This window comes from Chrysemys picta, unplaced genomic scaffold, assembly GCF_011386835.1.
Source record: "Chrysemys picta bellii isolate R12L10 unplaced genomic scaffold, ASM1138683v2 scaf562, whole genome shotgun sequence".
Taxonomy (NCBI): domain Eukaryota; kingdom Metazoa; phylum Chordata; order Testudines; family Emydidae; genus Chrysemys; species Chrysemys picta.
Window position 1 is genome coordinate 1 of NW_027053269.1, and position 16,001 is coordinate 16,001.

Below are 16,001 nucleotides of genomic sequence, written 5' to 3' on the forward strand. Positions count from 1 at the left end.
AAACACCTTGGCTTTGTCTGTGTCATCCATTATTTGCTCTCCTTCCCTGCTGAGTAGTGGCCCCTCACTTTCCTTTGTCTTTCTCTTGCTCCGAATGCATTTATAGAGCTGCTTCTGATTGTCTTTTATGTCCCTTGCCAGTTAGAACTCATTTTTGCCTTCAGCTTTCTGATCTTCTCCCTATGTGCTTGTTAGGGTGACCAGATGTCCCGATTTTATAGGGACAGTCCCGATTTTGGGGTCTTTTTCTTATATAGGATCCTATTACCCCCCACCCCCTGTCCCGATTTTTCACACTTGCTGTCTGGTCACCCTAGTGCTTGTGCTATTTTTTGGTACTTCTCCTCAGCAATTTGTCCCAATTTGTTTCTCTCAGGCCCTGCTCCCCTGGACCGCATCCAAGGAGGTGCATGGGCGGCTGAGGGCAGTGGAAAGGATCACCTGCCTGATGAAATTCATGGCTTGTCAACCTGAATGCAAGGTGAGCAGCCTGTGACCCTGGCCGCCTCCTAACTGCACTGAGCAGTCTCGTGGTGCAGCGCTCCCTGGCAGGGAAAACCCGGGCCTAGAATAGTGACTCAGCAAGATCCTCGGTAGGAGTCCAATCTACCGAGCACTGATGTCGATGGGTCTGTCCTCTGACTCCAGTGGGCTTTGGGTCGAGCCCCATAATTCTGTCTCCAAGGACTCTCCCCGCTGTTCCCCTAGCACCAAAGTCTGCTCCACAGGGTCAGTGCATTTACACAGGATGGCCCTGAGAGCAGCCTCTGAACCCAGGTGTCTGTTCACCCCCTTTGTCAGTTGCCTGTGGGATGCTTTGGCATCAGCTCCTGCCAGGCTGCCAGAAGAACGCCCCCTGCTCTGGGTGCTCAGGGCCATTTAGCTGCTCCAGCTGCTCCATCCCCCCTGTGTCAAGGCCTCCCCTTCGGCAGCTGGAGGGGGGCGTTTGGATGATGTGCCCCCAGAGGCTGAACAGAAGGAGGGAGGTGGGAGGGGACACACCGAAAGGGATGGGAGGGACCAAAGGAGCCAGAGCACTGGGGAGTGGGTGTGGGGAGGCTGTGCAGACCCCTGGAGAGGAGGGCAAGGGGTTTGGTGCGAGGTGGGGAAGAGCAGGGAGCCAGCGCAGGTGCTGCAGGAGGGGCAAGGGAAGGTCTGGCAGGAGGGGGAGATGAGAGGACAAGGCTGCAGTAGAGAGCCGGCGGGAGAGAGCCGGCAGGCTGGGGATGGCGCAGGAAGGGAGGACTCTGGGGAACTCCAGGATGGAGTGAGAGAGGCGGGATGCAGAGCAGAGGAGTCCAAGGTGACCCCAAGCTCCTGGGCCTGAGGTCAATGGAGGGTGGGGGGTGGGAGAAGGGGCTGGGATTAGGCGCTTGCCCTTGAGATGGAGACTGGACGTTAGTTCATTCGTTACCCGGGTCCCCACTCGGGAGCAAGGTTTGCTGACTTTGCTGACCAGATTTCCCCGTCCCTGCTGAGCTTTCCTCAGCCCCTGGTGATGGGCCCCACGGCTCCTCCTGCTCTCCTTGTCCCCAGTCTCTCTGCACTGGGCTCTGCCTCCCCCAGTTCTAACCCATTGCTAGGGCAATGCCAGGGGGACACGCTGCGCTAGGCCTGCAGGGGCGAGTGACTCCCTTTGCGCCCTCTCTCCATCAGGAAGCGGAGGAGTTCAGAGTCCTGGGCCAGCTGGTGGCGTGTGTCACTCTGTGCCATCCGGAGCAGGAGATCTGCCGATCGTCTATGGAGGCATTTTACCACCTCTACTCCTTCATGCTGCAGCTAAAATGTAAGAGCCATGGAGACCCTTGTCCTTCCTAAATACACTAACATGGGGTTTCCAAACATGGAAAACATATTTCTTGAACACTTCTGCCTTTTCTGCAACCTTTTAAAGAGTCTCCATCTAGTAATGAGCCTACACCACTGCTAAGATTTCTTTTGTTCCTAAATCACTTTTTAAAAAAAACCTCCTTATTATCCTTAGTCCTGCAAGCCATGGAGTTTCCCCTGATGTCTTTAGCTTCCCCTATCTATATGCTACTCTTCATAACTCACATAAGAATGGACATACTGACTCAGACCAATGGTTCATCTAGCCCAGTATTGTGTCTTCTGATAGTGGCCAGTACCTCATGCTTCAGAGGGAATGAACTGAACAGGGAAATTTTGAGTGATCCATCCCCTGACATCTAGTCCCAGCTTCTGGTAGTCAGAGGTTTAGGGACATGCAGAGTATGGGTTTGCATGCCCTGATTATCTTGAACCCAATTATACTTTTAGCCTTCACAACATCCCACGGCAACAATTTCCACAGGTTGTCTGTGCATTGTGTGCAGAGATACCTTCTTCTGTTCGTTTTTAACTTGCTGCCTATTCATTTCATAAAGTGACCCGTAGTTCTCGTGTTATGTGCAGGGGTAAATAACACTTTCCTATTCACTTTCTTCACACCAGTCATGATTTTATAGACCTCTATCATATCCCCCGTTAGTCATCTCTTATCTAAACTAAATGGTCCCAGGTCTATACTACAGACCTATATTGTTATAACGACATTGCTCAGGGGTGTGAAAAATCCACACCCCTGTCGCAGGAGCACCTCTCCCACTGACCTAGCTAGCGCCTCTCCGGGAGGTGGATTAAGAGCTTGTTGGCATAGGAACATCTTCACTTAAATGCTACAGCGCCAGTGCAGCTACGGCGTGTGCTGTACCCAACCAAAAGAGTGAGAACTCTGTTATTCTCCGACAGGCGATACAGTGTTTGAAGTGTAGACTTGCCCCCAGTCTTTTTCATCCTTCTTCATATGGAAGCTGTTCCATCCCCCTAATCATTTTTGTCGCCCTTCTCTGCACCTTTTACAGTTCTGGTATATCTGTTTTGAGATGGGGCGACCAGAACTGCACGCAGTATTCAAGGTGTGGGCGCACCATGGATTTATATAGAGACATTATGATATTTTTCTGTTTTATTATCTATCCCTTTCCTAATGGTTCCCAACATTCTGTTTGCTTTTTTAACTGCCACTGCACGTTGAGTGGATGTTTTCAGAGAACTATTTACGATGACTCCAAAATCTCTTTCTGCATCCGAAGAAGTGGGCTGTAGTCCACAAAAGCTTATGCTCTAATAAATTTGTTAGTCTCTAAGGTGCCACAAGTACTCCTGTTCTTCTTTTTGCGGATACAGACTAACACGGCTGCTACTCTGAAACCTTTCTTGAGTGGTAATTTAAACCCCATAATTTTGTATATATAGTTGGGATATGATTTCCAATGTGCATTACTTTGCATTTATCAACATTGAATTTCATCTGCCATTTTGTTGTCCAGTCCCCCAGTTTTGTGACATCCCTTTGTAGCTCTTCGCAGTCTGCTTTGGATTTAACGATCTTGAGTCATTTTGTATCATCTGCAAATTTTGCCACCTCACTGGTTACCCCTTTTTCTGGATCATTTATGACTATGTTGAACTACACTGGTCTCAACACAGATCCTTGGGGGGGACCCTGCTGTTTACCTCTCAGCACTGTGAAAACTGACCATTTATTCCTGTCCTTTGCTTCCTATCTTTTAACCACTGACCCATGAGAGAACCTTCCCTCTTATCCCATGACATCTTCCTTTGGTTAAGAGCCTTTGGTGAGGGACCCTGTCAAAGGAGTCCAAGGACACTATATCTACTGGATCACCCTTCTCCACATTCTTGTTGACCCCTTCAAAGAATTCTAGTAGATTGGTGAAGCATGATTTCCTTTTACAAAAGCCATGTTGACTCTGCCCCAACAAATTGTGTTCACCGACGTGTCTGATAATTCTGTTCTTTCCTATAGTTTCAACAATTTGCCTGGTACTGAAGTCAGGCTTACCAGGGATCACATCTGGAGACTTTTTAAAAATTCACTGTCACATTAGCTATCTCATACAGAGGCCGATTTAAACGCTAGGTTACATACCACAGGGCACATAAGTCTGTCTGGATGTCTCGTGAGAGCTGCAACCTTTGCACCAGGCAGGCAATTTACCATGTGGTTCTCCCAGCCATCACAAACCAAACTGCTTATATGTCTATTGATTGAATCCCCCATTATTATTACCAGGCTTTTCTTTGTAACTGGGGTTCCTACCTCAATTTGAGAGGACATCATGACTTCATCTGGAAGGTGGGTCCCAACTATGGGATCGTCTCCCTCTGCTCTAGCTCGATGTTCTCCTTCCCCGAAACTTTCACCCTCCTCAGCAGCACAGAGGCTGTCAGACTGGGGGTGGGACCACTCTACTGTGTCCCTAAAAGTCTCCTCTATGTACCTCGCTGTCTTCCTTGGCTCCACCAGTTCAGCCCCTCTGGCCTCCTGGTCTCCGAGGGCCAGTAGCTCCTTGGGCCAAATGCCCACATATGCTACCTGCCCATAGGGCTGGTAATCATACATGCTGCATTCAGTGCAATCAACTGGCGAGCCCCATGCTGCTGCTGCCCTTCTGCCTGGTTTATTTTTACTCTTCCAGGGGGGTTAGTTTGTTTAGTTTTGTTTCTGGGGAGGGGGTTATTGGCCTGAGTTTACAGTATGGTTGTTAGATGTACTTGTCTCTCACACACCCTCTCTAAACTTTCTTGCAAAACTCCCATTTGCTAACCGAACATCTGATTTATATTGCCTGCTGTCTGTTTCCCCTCCCTGGCTCAGCCTCAATGATGGTGGCTGTCAAGGCTGCTTCCCCACTCTGAACTTTAGGGTACAAATGTGGGGGCCTGCATGAAAACTTCTAAGCTTAACTACCAGCTTAGGTCTGGTCCGCTGCCACCATCCCAAAGCTAATTCCCTTCCCTGGATAGCCTTGAGAGACCTTCACCAATTCCCTGGTGAATACAGATCCAAACCCCTTGGATCTTAAAACAAGGAGAAATTAACCATTCCCCTCCTTCCTCCCACCAACTCCTGGTGGATCAAGATCCAAACCCCTTGGATCTTAAAACAAGGAAAAATCAATCAGGTTCTTAAAAAGAAATTAATTACCTTTTTAATTAAAGAAAAAAGGTAAAAATCATCTCCGTAAAATCAGTATGGAAAATAACTTTACAGGGTAATCAAACTTAAAGAGCTCAGAGGACCTCCCTCTAGCCTCAGGTTCAAAGCATAGCAATAAAGATAAACACTCTAGTAAAAGGTACATTTACAAGTTGAGAAAACAAAGTAAAACTAAGACGCCTTGCCTGGCTTTTTACTTACAAGTTTGAAATATGAGAGACTTGTTTAGAAAGATGGGGAGAACCTGGATTGATGTCTGGTCCCTCTCATCCCAAGAGCGAACGAACTCCCAAACAAAGAGCACAAACAAAAGCCTTCCCCCCGCCAAGATTTGAAAGTATCTTGTCCCCTTATTGGTCCTTTGGGTCAGATGCCAGCCAGGTTACCTGAGCTTCTTAACCCTTTACAGGGAAAAGGATTTTGGAGGCTCTGGCCAGGAGGGATTTTATAGTACTGTACACAGGTCAGCTGTTACACCCTTCCCTTTATAGCTATGACACTGGCGAACAGTGAAGAGCATCGGCAGCTCCTCAAGGACAAGCAAATCCTGTACGGCTCCTGGGACACCTTGTTCACCAACACCAGCGATATCACATGGGTAAGTACAGTCAGTGCTTCACGGGATTGTTGTGCGCAGAGTTATCAGGAGTCAGAAATTAACACCCTAAGAGTCGGGGGAAGGGACAGACCCAGGCGTGTGACTGAGCCCATTCATCTGGGCCAGAGCCCTGCCTATGGCCCACTCTACCTCATAGAATCATAGACCTCAGGAGATCATCTAATCCAACGCCCTGCTCAAAGCAGGACCAACCCCAACTAAATCATCACAGCCAGGTCTTTGTCAAGCCGGGCCTTAAAAACCTCTAAGGATGGAGATTCCACCACCTCCCCAGATAACCCATTCCAGTGCTTCACCCACCCTCCTAGTGAAATCATTTTTCCTAATATCCAACCTAGACCTTCCCCACTGCAACTTGAGACCATTACTCCTTGTTCTCTCATCTGCCACCACTGAGAACAGCCTAGCTCCATCCTCTTTGGAACCCCCCACCCCCTGCAGGTAGTTGAAGGCTGCTGTCAAATCCCCCCTCACTCTTCTCTTCTGCAGACTAAATAAGCCTAGTTCCCTCAGTCTCTCCTCATAAGTCATGTGCCCCAGGCCCCTAATCATTTTCGTTGCCCTCTGCTGGACTCTCTCCGATTTGTCCACATCCTTTCTCTTGTGGGGGGCCCAAAACTGGATGCAATACTCCGGATGTGAACTCACCAGTGCCGAATAGAGGGGAATAATCACTTCCCTCAATCTGCTGGCAATGCTTCTACTAATGCAGCCCAATATGCCTCCCTACATGCCACATCCCAAGATGCACTGGGGCTCATCCAAACCTGATCCCAGCTCCTTGTCAGGCGTGGTGGGAGCTTCCCCAGAGATTAATGCAACAAAAGGCATCATTGCATCTGTGCACCAGTGCCAGCCCCTGCTGAGAACTAGAGAGTGTATCCGTGCTGTGCAGTATTGTGCCCCCGTGGACTGCCCGGCTGGCCTCTGCCATGCACGGCAGTTCCTGATTGCTGACTGGATACTGTGCTGCCCAGGTGCAGTAACCCAGCCCTGTCCCGGCAGAGTGGGGTTTGCCTGCACTCCTGGCTGGGCCAGTCCTGGCTGCTCGGCCACTGACTGGAACCGCGCTGGGCAGCAAAAATGGTTTCACTGGCGGGTTTGTTTCAGATGTTTGGGAAGTACTTCAACGGATCCGAGCGCATGGACTTCCTCTGCACTGCTATTGATAGCATGAAAGACACCAGCGTCCATGACTCGGTGGTGGCCAGGCACATGCTGCATGAGATCCTGATGGTCCCCGGCCCAAGGCTGGAGAGGGTAAGAGCTGCAGTGAGAACACCCTGCTGGGGGAGCCCATCCGTGGGAGACTCTAGGTGTTATTGGGGGGCAGGTCTCTGGCTTGTGCAATGTGGGGGGGAGAGGGGGTCAGTCTAGGTCAGGGGTCTCAAACACACGGCGCATGGGCCACATGCGGCCCGCGAGGTAATTTTCTGCAGCCCGCGAGCCCCTCGCAGCCCCCGCTCCTGCCCTCCCCCAGCGTTTACCTAGAGCGGCTCTGGCCCGACGTGCACTGGGGCAGGGCAGACTCCCTGCCTGCCTGCCCTGCCCCCGCGCCGTGCCGGGAACATGGGGAAGAGGGGGCACATTGCTGTGTGTGTTGATGTTGCTTCAGGCACCGCCCCCAGCAGCTCCCATTGCCCGCGTTTCCCCATTCCCGGCCAATGGAAGATGCTGGGGGCGGTGCCTGAAGCAACAGCAATACATACATCCCGGAGCAGCGTGGGGGCGGGGCAGGGCAGGCCAGAGCCCGCCCCCCGAACTCCTCCTGCAGCCGAACGCCCTGCCCTGAGGCCCTTGCCGCATCCTGCACCCTGACCCCCTGCCACAGCCCTCCTGCACCCCAACCCACTGCCCTGAGCCCCCGCCGCACCCTGACCCCCTGCCCTGAGCCCCTGTCGCACCCCACACCCCTCCTGCACCCCAACCCCCTTCCCTGAGCCGCCTGACGCACCTTGCACTCCTCCTGCACCCCAATCCACTGCCCTGAGCCCCCTGCTGCACCCCTCTTGCACCCCAATCCCCTGCCCTGACTCCCTGCAGCACCCCTCACCCTTCCTGCACCCCACACCCCAACTCCCTGCCCTGAGCCCCTGCCACACCCCACACCCCTCCTGCACCCCCTGGGGGCAGGGAGGGGGCGGAGTTGGGGTGGGGATTTCGGGGAAGGGGTTGGAATGGGGGCAGGGAAGGGGTGGGAAGAGGCGGGGCAGGGGTGGGGCCTCATGGAAGGGGTGGAGTGGGGGTGGGGCAGAGGGCGGCGGGGGGGAGGTGTCAGTAATGCGGCCCTCGGGCCAATGTACTAGTCCTCATGTGGCCCTTGTGGTCATTTGAGTTTGAGACCCCTGGTCTAGGTGATCACCATGGCCGCTTGTGGCCTTGGAGTCTATGAATCGATAGGCTGGGAACTGGTCCTGTGCTCTAGGTCTGGGGCTGGCAAAGAGGATCTGGGAGGGCAGATGGCTTTCAGGTGCAGCAGGTCCCTGGCACCCCAGATCAATAGCAGTGCGAGGAAGCCGAGGCCCCCATCTCCTCATTTCCCTTCCAGGTGTCGGAGGCTGTGATGAGCATTTACAAGAACCTGGACTCCATCAGCGAGCCGCTGTCCCGGAAGGAGCTGTTCATGACCCTTCTCGTGCTGGGCAACCAGTACAGCGAGGAGGTGGTCAGAACCCTGCTGGGCTGCTCGCTGTCATGTGACAGGTACGGGGCTGGGGCTGCCGTCGCTTGCGCTCCGGGTCCCCCGGACTGGTCCCGCTGCCAGGGACAGGGGAGTGCAGAACCTTCCAGAGATCTCCTTCTCCCTGCAGAGCTGCTGCTTCTCCTGGAGGGTTTTGCAGGCTGGCTTGCCCTGGAGACAGGCCAGCCTGCAAAACCCTGTATGGCATCCCTCAGCCTCCCCTGGGGCTGACACTCAGACCCGGTCCCCAGGCAGCCTGCACCAGCAGCAGTGGGAGGGCAACAAAGAGCTGGCTGGTGCAAGGAGTCCCAGCAGGGTGCCGGTGCCGGGGGGGGCGTGGTGCAGGAGGCTGGCGGGGCTCTGACCAAGTGCCGTTGGCTCTCTCCCTTTGCAGCGTTGCTGCGGAGATGTGGCGGATGCTGGCATCCCACTGCCAGAGCATAGAAAAGGTCCTAAAAGAGCTGCTCAACACGCTGCGGGAACAGCCGCTGCACCACCATCATGTCTCTCAGAGAGAGGCCCCCTTGGCTGTAAGTATCAGCCCCTGCAGCAAGGGAAGGAGCGCCGTGTGTCCCCATCACTGCCTGAGGGTGTCTCTCAGTCTCCCACTGGGTATAGTCATTGGGCCGAAGAGAGAGAGCGTGACTCTAGCCAGTGCTATAGTCGAGCCGGAACACGCCGAAACGCTCTCCTGGTGCTATTCAGCAGCACTCCTAGAACCACAGGGTGAGAAGGGATCGCAGGGTCAGCTCGTCCAGCCCCCTGCCACGAGGCAGGACTTGTTGTGTCTAACCCACCCCAGACAGATGGCTCCAGCCTCCTTCTGAAAACCTCCAGCGAAGGAGTTTCCACAAGCTCCCTAGGCGTCTGTCCCATCGTCCTACTCTTCTTACCGTTAGGAAGCTTTTCCTGAGGTTTAATCTACATCTGCTGTGCTGTAGTTTGACCCCATCGCCTCTTGTCCTGCCCTCTGTGGAAAGAGAGAACAACTTTTCTCCATCTTTTTTTTATGGCAGCCTTCCAAGTATCTGAAGACCGTTATCAAGTCCCCCCTTAATCTCCTCTTTTCCAAACTAAACATAGCCAGTTCCTTCAGCCTTTGCTCGTATGGCTTGTGTTCCGTCCCTCTGATCATCTTTGTTACTCGCCTCTGGATCCATTACAGTTTCTCCACATCCTTTCTAGACATTGGTGACCAAAACTGGACACTGTCCTCCAGCTGAGGCCTAACCAGTGCTGAGTAGAGCGGTACTATCGCCTCCCATAACTTGCATGCTATACCTCTGTTAATGCAACCTAAAATTGCATTTGCTTTTTTTGCAACAGCATCGCATTGCTGACTCATGCTGAGGTTGTGATCGACCACAGCTCCCAGATCCTTCTCAGAAGTGCCACGGCCAAGCTGGTTATCCCCCATTCTGTATCTGTGCATTTGATTTTTCTTCTCTAAATGTAGCACCTCACATTTGTCTTTGGTGAATTTCATTTTGTTGTCTATAGCCCGGTCCTCCAATTTACCATGATCCCTCGTAATTTTAGCTCTTTCCTCTAAAGTATTGGTGACTCCTCCTAGCTTTGTGTCATCTGCAAACTTGACCAGTTTGCTCTCTCTATCTACATCCAGGTCATTAATAAAGATGTGAAACAACACCAGACAACAATATTGTAATCGAGCCAGAACGCACATAGTAGGCAAGCTAAATGACATGATTCACATCTCCGGCACAACTGTCTGTTACAGCCAGCAGTCCTCTGATGCAGTGAAAAGAGCATTAGGAAATTCTTCTCTTCCTAACTACTTCTTTGAGAAGGCTAAAGGTGCTGACGAAGACAGTAGCAGCCGTGCTTCGACTGCAGACACAAACACAAAAACAGAGCTCTTCCTGTAATGGAGTTCACTGAGGTGGCTATTGCAGTGAGAACGAACTGTGAAGATTACCCTTCAACAGCCAAAGACCAGCTGGCATGAATTCTGGTTAGTGGATGCTGAAGAAGAGGGATTATCCTTGGTTGGTCTGCCATGATGGTAAGCTTGGATGCCTTAACGGTAGCAAAGTTTCATCAGGGTCTCTCCATAGCAGTAGGGTGGTGGTAGTTTTCTGTTTCTCCTTATGGACCTAGCTGAGAGTCCAGATTAACATCTCTGCCAATGAAGATAAAGGAACACAAAGATTCAACTGCAGGTAGCTTTACAGCTTTCAACAGAAGCAGAAACCTCAACTTTTGAAGATGAAGTGGTTAACATGACAAAATCAGAACTTGACACAACTGTGCAGGTAAAGCGAATGGCATATTACATTGCTAAACATGGCAGACCCTACTCGGATCGTCCCGATTTAACTGAATTCCACATACTGCATGGTGTAGATATTGGTATCGGTCTGTGTTCACAATTCAGTGCTACAGACATGCTAGACCCTATCTCATCTGCAATGCACCGAAAGCCTTGCAAATGACGAATGTGCGCTCAGATGCCGGAGAGTGACGGAAAGATAGCCATGTCTGTTGATGAATCAACTACTCTGAGCAATGAATCAACAGTTAGAATCTATTTAAAATGTGACACTTTGAAGGATGATTATCCTCACGTCATGTTTCTTGATCTGATTGCACTTCCACGTCAGACGGCTTCAGGCACTGTAGATTGTGAGCTGAAATGCCTCAATAAATCGAATTCTGATTACAATTACTCTTGTAGTATTTGCGAGTGGTGGTGCTAGTGTTATGCTTCGGAAGAACTCTGGCGTAGCGAGCTGTATTGTGAAGAAGTACCCAAATGTTCTAGCGAGGTAGTGTGTGAATCACAGGTTGGATTTGGCAGCTGCTGAAACGTTAAGTGAAGTAAGAGCTGTAAATCACTTGGAATTCTTTGACAAACTGTATACGCTTTACTGCCGGTCACCTGAAACCAAGAAAGAACAAGAAGAAGGTGTGAGTATCAGCAGAGGGAAAATTACTTTTTGTAGTGACCCATTATTCTTAGATAAAGTGAAAAGGAGGTAGGGCAGCTGTGCAACCGATTTGGAATAGTCAATGCCTAGCGTGACTTTCTTGACTATACTGGTCAGCTGAAACCTCTGTTCAGCTCCACGCGTGTGATTTCATGCAGCACGGCTGAGTGTGAGCGTGGATTTAGCCACATGACTATGATTGTGAATGGCAAATGTAGCAAGCGGCTTATTCCGCATATGTCATTGCTCATGTTTAGCAAGCTCCGTGGCCCTTCATGTTCCATGTGGCATCCTCTCAGCTGTGCCAGAACTTGGCTCAGACATCCTTGTTCTCCCTCTGATTCACAGACACATAAATTACAAGATGGAGAAAGACACTTTGTGGAAATACTTGTAGAAATTAGATAAATGCATTACAGCAGGCCTTTGCTACTTCAGCCCCTGTTATGCCTTGATGTATTTTGTGTTACTTGTGTAACCTACTAGCTAGTTTCAATTTAAAATAAACTTTTATTATTTCCGCCAGATAGAGTAATGTCTATAGTGCAGCAGCATGATTTATTTTGTATTTTCATTAGCCTATAGGCTAAAGTAAAAAGAAAACGTGCTACGCATTCATTGGGTTTTTCTCACTGTACTGTCTAGATTTAGATCTTTTACATAGTGTGCTGTGTACACATTAATGGCATTTCAGCATAATGATTTCAACAGTTAAAATGAATTGAATAGCTACTATAGGTGTGTGTGTGTGTGTGTGTGTGTGTGTGTGTGTGTGTGTGTGTGTGTGTGTGTGCGCGCGTGTATACCAGGGGTCGGCAACGTTTGGCACGCGGCTCGCCAGGGTAAGCACCCTGGCGGGCCGGGCCAGTTTATTTACCTGCTGACGCGGCGCGGGCGAGGGATGTGCTGGCCGCGGTTTCTCGCCGCCCCCATTGGCCCGGGATGGCGAACCGCAGCGAGTGGGGGCCGCAATCGGCCGAACCTGCTGCGTCAGCAGGTAAATAAACTTGCCTGGCCTGCCAGGGTGCTTACCCTGGCGAGCCGCGTGCCAAATGTTGCCGACCCCTGTGTACACAATTAAAAAAAAGAAAATCCAATACCTTGTTATTTTGGACAGCCAGCCTGTCTCCAGCCATGCCTGGTTTAGCCAAGTATTACTGTACCAGAAATTCAGTAGACAAATAAAATGTGAATTTGTATAATTCATGTTTATGAAAATCAATATTTTAGTGGCATTCCAGTACCTTCCGATTTTGGACTACACCACTGTCTCTAGCCGAGTGGTTAGGGCACCCAACTGGGAGACCCGGGGTCTAAACTCTGCTCCAATGACTATTTAAGTGTTCCCAAGTAGAGATAGATACCGAATTCCCTTTGGGGGTGGGGCTTAGGCCACACCCCTCTCCTCAGCATTTCCTATTGGCTGGTTTAGGCAGCTCCCCACTCTTAGCTTCATAGATTTCAAGGCCAGAAGGGACCTCTGTGATCATCTAGTCAGATCCCCTGCATGACACAGGCCAGAGAACTGCCCCCAGATCATTCCTAGAGCAGGTCTTTGAAGAAAAACATCCCATCGTGATTCAAAAATGGTCAGTGATGGAGAATCTATCACCACCCTGGGTAAATTGTTCCAATGATTAATTACTCTCACTGTGACGTGTATGCCTTATTTCCAATCTGAATGTCTACCTTCAACTTCCAGCCACTGGATCATGTTAGACCTTTCTCTGCTAGACTGAAAAGCCAATTACTAAATATTTGTTCCCCAGGGAAATACCTATAGACAGTAATCAAGTCATCCCTCAACCTTCTCTTTGTTAAGCTGAATAGATCGAGCTTCTTGAGTCTCTCACTGTGTAGGGTGACCAGATTTTATAGGGACAGTCCTGATTTTAGGGTCTTTTTCTTATATAGGCTCCTATTACCCCCCAACCCCCGTCCTGATTTTTCACACTTGCTGTCTGGTCACCCTATCACTATAAGACAGGTTTCTAATCCTTTAATCATTCTCACGACTTTTCTCTGAACCCTCTGCAATTTATCAACATTCTTCTTGCATTGTGGGCACTGGAACAGGACCCAGGATCCCAGCAGTGGGTCACACCAGTGCCAGATACTCCCACTCGAGATTCTTCTGTTTATTTATCCCAGGATCACATGAGCTCTTTTGGCCACAGCGCCACACTGGGAGCTCCTGTTCAGCTGATTATCCACCAGGACTCCCAGGCCCTTTTCAGAGTCTCTGCTTCCCAGGAGAGAATCCCCCGTCCTGTTCCTAGATGTATTCATTTACAATGAGCCATAGTAAAACACATACTGTTTGATTGCCCCCCAGTTTACCAAGCGATTCAGATCGCTCTGTATCAGTGACTTGTCCTCTTCATTATTTACCACTCACCCAATTCTTGTGTCAGCTGCAAATTTTATCAGTGATGATTTTATGTTTTCTTCCAGGTCATTGATAAAAATGTTAAATCGCGTAGGGCCAAGACCCGATCCCTGCGGGGACCACACTGGAAACACACCAGTGCAATGCTGATTCCCAGTTTACAATTACATTTTGAGACCTGTCAGCCAGTTTATAACCAATTCATGTGTGCCACGTTACTTTTGTATCCTTCTAGGATTCCGATCAAACTGGAGTGCGGCGCCAACTCAAGCGCCTTACAGAAGTCTACATACATTATGCCAATGCTATTTCCTTTCTCTACCAAACTTGTAATCTCATCGAAAAACAGATCGCAATTATCTTGGCTGGAAATATTTTCCATACACCCATGTTGATTTGCATTAATTAAATTATCTTCTTTAATTCTTTATTAATTTAATCTTGTACCAGCCGCTCCATTATCTTGCCTGGGATCGATGTCAGGCTGACAGGCCTGAAATTACCCAGGCCATCCCGTTTACCCTCTTTAACAATTGGCCCAACTGACTCTCCCTCTGGAGCGTATATGGAGCCTGGGCACTTAACTCAGGGCTGTGAGTCCACTGGGCAGCAGGGCACATGAAGCTAGGCATGGCAACGCTGAGCCGAAGTCCCTTCTGTGGTTCTAGCCAAGGTCACACAGGCTAGGAATTGAATCCAGCATCCCAGGCCTTAGCCCCCAGCCCACCCCCCCTCTCTAGGTGCCTCGGGGGAGCGTGGGAAGGGCGAAGGCCCTGCAGTGACATCTGTCTCCTGTTCTTGGCTGCAGGCCACCAGAGCCCTGTACGAGATCTTCAAGGAGCAGAACTGCAGGCAGCAGGTGAAGGAGCTCTTCCCTCAGCTCTCCATCGCCCTGCTATTCCAGATCACATACATAGTGGAGCTGTCCATGCATAACCAGGAGGACACGCCCGCACCCCTCAGCCCTGTCAGGTACCACCAGCCCGACACCCCACCTCGGTTCTGAACCGTCGCCCGCAGGCACGCGGCAGGGCCTGGCCTGGGCTCGCTCAGTAACAAGAGGCTCGCTCTGCATGCAGGTGTGCGGTGGATGCCATGCAAGCCTTGCTCCAATGTGCTGGCTACAGGGACCAGACCACGTTCATCCACAAGCAGGGTGGCTGGGGCATGCTCGTGAACGCCGACATGCACCACAAAGGCGTCTTGGTGCTTGCCCGGTGAGTGTCTTGTCCCTGGGGCTGCTGCCCAGAACTGACCGCAGTAGCATCTCCCGTCCCTGGGCCCAGGACACGGCCACATCGCCTTCCCCGCTGGGTGAGACGCGGCTCCCAATCGCCTGCGTGGAAGAGGCCACAGCCTCTGTGCCGTTGGCCGAGGGGTCAGTCGGCTACTTCTCCACCCTGCGCTGCCTGGCGTAAACCGCTTCCTGCGTGGCTCTGGCAGGCGTGGCTGGGCAAAGACAGCCTCCGTCATGTCTGTCTGCAGCGTTGGTGTAGCCCTGTCAGGCCCAGCACATGAGAGAGACAAGGTGGGGGAGGGAATATCTTTGGCTGGCCCAGCATCTGTGTGTGAGAGAGAGACGCTAACACAGAAAGCTCTAACACTTGTCTTAGACCAATCTAAGATATTCCCTAACCCACCTTCTGTCTCTCATCACCCAATATCTGGGCACATGAGAAAGGCCACCGAGCCCACCGACGCCCTTCTTTGTCTGCAGTTCTCTTGCAGCCTATCACGGAGTCCCTGGGCAATGCTCTGGAACTGCTCCCCACAAAGCCAGTCAGGACTTTGGGGAGCCTCCTCTCCCTCGGAGCAGACTGTCTTCAGGGCAAGAAGCTCACACGGCTTCACCTTCCTGGGTCTCTCCTTGGAGCATTCAGCATATGCCCCTCCGTGCGCTTCCCACAGCGAGTCCCCCCAGGTGGGGTCCTGAGGAAGCCAGAGGATCCTGCATGCACCCCCACTTCGCAGTCAGACGTGACTCTTAGCCAGCCAGTAAAACAGAGGTTTATTAGATGACAGGAACACAGTCTAAAACAGAGCTTGTAGGTACAGCAAACGGGACCCCTCAGCCGGGTCCATTCTGGGACCCAGCGAGGCAGACAACTCCGTCCGCACTCACTTCCCGTCCCCAGCCAGCTCCCAACTGAAACCCCCCTCCAGCCCCTCCTTTCTGGCCTTTGTCTCTTTCCTGGGCCAGGAGGTCACCTGATCTTTATTCACCTTTAGCTATCCCCTTGCAAGGGGGGAAGGGCCCTGGCCATTTGTTGCTAGGAGACAGATTGTCAGCCATTTATGCACACTGGAGACTTAAGAAATGCATAGGGGAAACTGAG

General features: G+C 51.1%; 1 protein-coding gene across 1 annotated transcript in view; it reads left to right on the top strand.

Annotated features, from left to right (window-relative positions):
* Positions 1 to 374: 374 nt before the first annotated feature.
* The window catches only part of LOC135978945 (maestro heat-like repeat-containing protein family member 7), a 29,804-nt gene continuing 14,177 nt past the window's right edge, over positions 375 to 16,001 (top strand). Inside the window, exons 1-8 of the mRNA XM_065579641.1 lie at positions 375 to 481; positions 1,657 to 1,786; positions 5,518 to 5,624; positions 6,756 to 6,905; positions 8,194 to 8,348; positions 8,720 to 8,855; positions 14,474 to 14,637; positions 14,745 to 14,882. Coding sequence (XP_065435713.1) covers positions 449 to 481; positions 1,657 to 1,786; positions 5,518 to 5,624; positions 6,756 to 6,905; positions 8,194 to 8,348; positions 8,720 to 8,855; positions 14,474 to 14,637; positions 14,745 to 14,882 — 1,013 coding nt within the window. The 5' untranslated portion in view covers positions 375 to 448. The remainder of the gene's footprint in view (positions 482 to 1,656; positions 1,787 to 5,517; positions 5,625 to 6,755; positions 6,906 to 8,193; positions 8,349 to 8,719; positions 8,856 to 14,473; positions 14,638 to 14,744; positions 14,883 to 16,001) is intronic.